At 48.5% G+C, this 4,979-nt stretch overlaps 1 protein-coding gene across 1 annotated transcript in view; it reads left to right on the top strand.

Moving 5' to 3' along the window:
* The first annotated feature begins 1,289 nt into the window (after positions 1-1,289).
* Positions 1,290-4,979, top strand: part of CSUI_003817 (subtilisin sub5) — a 17,784-nt gene continuing 14,094 nt past the window's right edge. The window contains exon 1 of the mRNA XM_068064012.1: positions 1,290-4,954. Coding sequence (XP_067924017.1) covers positions 3,555-4,954 — 1,400 coding nt within the window. The 5' untranslated portion in view covers positions 1,290-3,554. The remainder of the gene's footprint in view (positions 4,955-4,979) is intronic.

Raw genomic sequence — 4,979 nt, 5'->3', positions numbered from 1 at the left:
GGGAGGGGCCATCACGAGATCATTGCTACGAGGGAAGTGAGTGTGGTGGCGCGGCTTTGCCTGCGCGAGAGTGAATGCAGAATCGTATGTGTACGAAGACGTCCAGTGAACGTGTGTTGCAGAGAGCGAATGCAACAAGGTCCTTGTGACAAGGGAGGGGAATGACGACGAAGGATCTTGTGCGGGAGGGAATATGTGCGGCGCTACGAGGCAGCCGGTGGGAGTACGAGTTTGTGAGTGCGAGTACGAGTTCGTGAAAACGTGAGTGTGTATGAAAGCCCCCGTAACGTGTCATTGTGAAAAGGGGCCTACCGTAGGGAGCGAGGAAAGACAGTCATGTAGTGTGGAACGAACCTTCTCACTCGAACTGTAAGAAATAGTGTCTCCGTTAAGAGCGTGCGCACGAGAGCGCCATTGCAATGCACGATGTTACAGGACAACAATTCTTAGCAATCGAGGTGCATTCGGACGTTTTCCGCTGCACGGTGGTGTCACACGTCGCTAGGTTGACTAGAGAACGTAGTCAGTCAGTCTCGCGACGAGGTTCCTTTACCACTTGTGACAGTTCTGATCAGTTGGTCCTGTAGTGATTGGCCTATCACTGCGGGGGATTGCTGCAAATCCGCCGCGAAGCTAGTTTCCGGCGCCTCCTCCTCTGCAGGCGATATGCCTCTCACGCTCTCAGGCGCTCCGGGAGTTTGCGCGAATGCGCGGCGTGCCCTGTTCCCGGTAGAGCGAGGCATTCTTCTTTCGTTCCGGCCCAAAAATCACAGACTAATTCGACAGAGAATCCTGCTCCGATGAGCCGCTCGAAAGGTGTACAGGGAAATTCCACTTCTGACACCGAAAAAAAAAATGCTACCTCACACGGTTGGGTCCAGATCGTCCTGTGCTGCCACGCGGGGGCACGAGTGGCTCACGGATAAGGCAGGCCCGTAAGAGTTTCGCGTAGAGCAATTCGAAACATGGTTGTTCCCGCAACTCCGTTCGTTTCACAGATCCCTCCACCGTGTCACTCACCGTCACAGTGATCAACCACTCATCACACCCTACACCACAGCACATCCTTTTTCCGGAAGAGACCGCTGCCGCCCTGCTGGTGCAACTCTCCCTTTTTTTTGTACGACCATGGCGGCATCAGTCGGTGAGTCAGTGTAGCACTACTCGGTAGTTCGAGGCATGGGCCATTCCCAAGGGAGGTTCCACACCGCATGCAGACCAAGTTGGTTGACCTCCCAAGAGCCGTGCACGGTATCGACGGGCGTCCGCAGGACAAGAAACTCCTTCAGCGCAGATTTCACCCTCTCGCCATGAGCTAAGAGGGAATTTTCTTCACTCTACAAGGAGATCTTTGTGCTTTCGCAGGGCTCCGTGCTCTGCTGTCTTGCTGCTGCCCTCTAGAGTGACATCCCTCAGGTCCTGGCCCAAGGCGCCGTTTGTCTGTTTTACTCCGGAGAAAAGCCCGCTGTTCCTGTTTCTGTCTTGCGATTGGCATTTCCCTTGTCGCCTTGTTTCTTCTTCTCTAGCTTCTCTGTCACTGGTGCTTTCCGAGTCATGAATCCAGGATGGAGCTCGGTTAGACGCCTGGCCGGCTGTTCGAGAAGTTATCCGGCGGGCACGATCGCCGCCTGTGTACGGTCTACCACCTATTCACGCAGCGACTTTCTTCTCCCCTTACTCTTCTATCCATCGCTTTGCATCTTTTGTTTTGCCTGGGGCTTGCCAGGCATCTCCTCTGTCCTTGTTACTCTGAAGTCTGTAACTTGCCGTCCAACCTCTTCTTTCTCTACACACCTGGCGCTTTGTGTCTCCTGAGCGCATCATGGCCTAAAGCACTCATTCCCTCTTTCTTCGCCCATCACCTTCCAGCTGATTCACGGAGATCTGCCTCTCCGTCAAACGTGTGCAGAGTTCGGTCTTGAGGTGTCTCGAGAAAGCATGAGAATGATCGAGCTCACGTCCTGTTGGGTCTACTCTTTTGACGTCTCTATAAGAAAGTCTATCAGCAACAATCTTGCGCGTTCCAAGCTTATCAGCTTCTCTGCTGACAACTTCAACCTCTCTATGTCTTCTCATCCTCGATACTTATCCACCTGTCCTTCCGTCCCTCTCCCCAGCGCGGAAATATGCTGGCCACCCCCACATCATAACACTTTCCTTTCCCATCAATATTGCTCTACAATACTACTTGAACTCTCTTTCTATTGTTCGCTCTTTCTCCTTCTTTCTCTCTTTTATCCTTGCAACAGAGTCAGAGACAACGTACTTGACTCCTTGCTCTCCGTTAGAAACTTTCCTTTTCTTCGAGGGGAGTTTCGACCGAAGGGTCTCCAAAAGCAGAACCCACTGCGGAGCAAACATCAACAAAGGAGTCTTTTCTCTTTCCCTTCCTCCCTCCAAAGTAGTTTGAGCAAATCGGTGTCTGTACACTCTATTCCTTTCAACACACAGCAGCGAAATGTAGAAAAAGGAGGTTGATCTACAAAGCAAAGTCAAGCTAAGATCAAGTTTCGTTCAGGTAACATGTATAGACAGGGCCTATGTCCATATCTAATACCAGCGGGAAACTCTTACTCTAGCTGGGACTTAAGTACCCTACCATCACATATCTATATACAGCTCAGCCAATATTGAGCAACGTTAAAGTCGTAGGTCTACAGATGTAATATACGTACAAAGTTCACAAGCACACGGCCTTCACGCTGTGAGAGACGTCATTCGTCGTTGTGAGATTTGCATCTACTCTTCGGTCGCTTCTTATGAGGACTGGGAATTACTCGAGTCTAATGGCTGCGCAGTCGATGAAGAGGTTTTTTCTTAGGACCACTGTCACCAACACATATGACATAGACGTATCTATTCTTCATGAATTGAAGTGAGAAGGCCTATGTGTTGTATCAATCAAAAGATTTCGTCCGTGTCTCTCTGAAGTTCTCTTCTATGGGAGACTGGATGGCTCGTTGAAAAGGAAGGCTTATGATCCGATGAACTGGGATAGATTTCAAGTGTACAGACACCTGAAACAACCGTCTACCAATAGAGAGGAGGCATGTGTTCTATCGTTCTTGGGGGAGATCATGTTTCCTCTTATCACTCTTCTTCAGTCCTTTCTGAGAGGTTTCTTTGGTTGCTGGGGTGAAGGCTGGATGGGTCCCTTCTCTCTTGTAAGTTTCTTGCTCTTCTCCTTAGAAGGAGAAGACTCCTCAAGAAAAGACTGCGAATGAGGGTATATGTGAAGCTTCATTCCTTGACAACTCATTCTTCCTTGGTATTAGCAGAGAGGTCGCTGGGTGTATATACAGTGTGTACATGGAGAAGGAGGACGCCTACCCGTATAGGATCTTCTTCCTCCTTTCACGGATCCATCTATGCTTACTTCCGCTATATCTTTAATCCATCTATCTCTTCGATCTGCTTGTCTCTCTTTAATGTATCTATCCCTGGTCTATCTATCTTTGATCTGTCTACCTATCCGTTCTTCCAAAAGAGATGATCGAAGATAAACAACTCTTGCTTTCTGACGACGATCTGTGGGCTTTTCTTACTTGGTCACGATGTCTCCAGTTCTTTCTTTTTCTTCCTTCACCGACGTTTCTTGTTTTTCGTCTTTCTCACTTTTCTCTTTATTCTCCCTTTCTCTAGTTACTCTTATCCAAGTCCTTATTGCAGAGCTATTTCCTTCACAGAAAAGACTTTTCTATCTTTCCTTTACTTTCCTCCTCCTCTTCTCCATAACACAAGTACAAGGACGTCCACAGTCTACATCTCCTCATTTGAGTGGTGTACATACACCCCACAATGAGAGAGCAAACAACGAGAGAACCAATCGCTACGCAAAAGACCAGAGACACGTACCGCTAACTCATCTAACTCCCTCTTCTTCTCCTTCTTCTTCTCCAAGACGACAACCTTTACTTCTCCTTCTTCATCCATCTGCTAGACGAGAGAAAAGAGAGAAAGGAGACGTAGGAGAAAGAGCTGCCGCTTCATCCCTAAAGGACAAATATGAAGGTCATGCAATACCAGACAGATCGCCAGCTTCTCCGTTGTCATCTTTTCCTGCCTCTGAAGAAGCTCCCCAAAACGAAGCGTCTCCATTAGCCTCGAAGGAATTAATCAAAACAGGAGATACCTCATTCACTTCTTCTTCTGCTTCCTCTGAAAGCACCGACTCTTCTTCTTCTCCTCCTCCTCCTTTTAAGCCCCCTTGCGGTTCTCAGTCTCTTTCTCTCTTGCGACATCGGGCTTCTCCCCCCAAGGTCGTAGCTTCAGAAACGTTTTCATCTCCTTTCTCGCTTACCTCAGCAACTCCTCTGAAGACAAGCACAAGTACTAAACGCGAAGAAGAGAAGAAGAAGAAGAGATCTTCTCCCTCTGTAGAACCTGATGCCGCTTCCTCGCCTTCTTCAATAGAAGACATAAGACCACCATACACACTCAATGGCGGTCACTCCTCTCAACCTAGTAGAAGCCCCCCTCCTGTCAACATGCAGTCGTCTATAGCTGATAGGAACTTTCTCGTAGAAGAAGATGTGGAGGGCCTTTCTTTGGATTCACCGATAGACAAGAACGCTTTCTTAACGAGTGAGGAGAGCTCAGAAGGAAAGAGAGAAAAACAAGACGCGCATAGATACCATGCCGGTTCTCCTGTAGATGGGAAAGGTCCAACTCTGAATACGGTCTCCGAGCAGGATTTCCAGGCTCTCCCCGAGATAGAAGGAGGTAGGAGAAGAAGGCTCTCAGCAGTTGGGGGAGATCTAACAGATAAAGAAAAAGCAGAACTGGGAGAGATACAAGAAAAGAAGAAAGATGAAAGAGAGAGGAAGGAAGCGGCGAAAGATTCGCGAGGACCTAAGATACCTATGACTTTTGTCACGAGTTCAGGAGTTGTTTCATCTGAAGAAGAAACAACTAAGAAGGAGGAGAGACAGGCAGAGGAGGAGAAGACGGAAAAGTTGAAGAAGGGGAGAGAAGGAGAA

This window comes from Cystoisospora suis, assembly GCF_002600585.1.
Source record: "Cystoisospora suis strain Wien I chromosome Unknown contig_1723, whole genome shotgun sequence".
Lineage (NCBI taxonomy): Eukaryota > Apicomplexa > Conoidasida > Eucoccidiorida > Sarcocystidae > Cystoisospora > Cystoisospora suis.
This window is presented reverse-complemented; position numbering and strand designations above follow the sequence as displayed.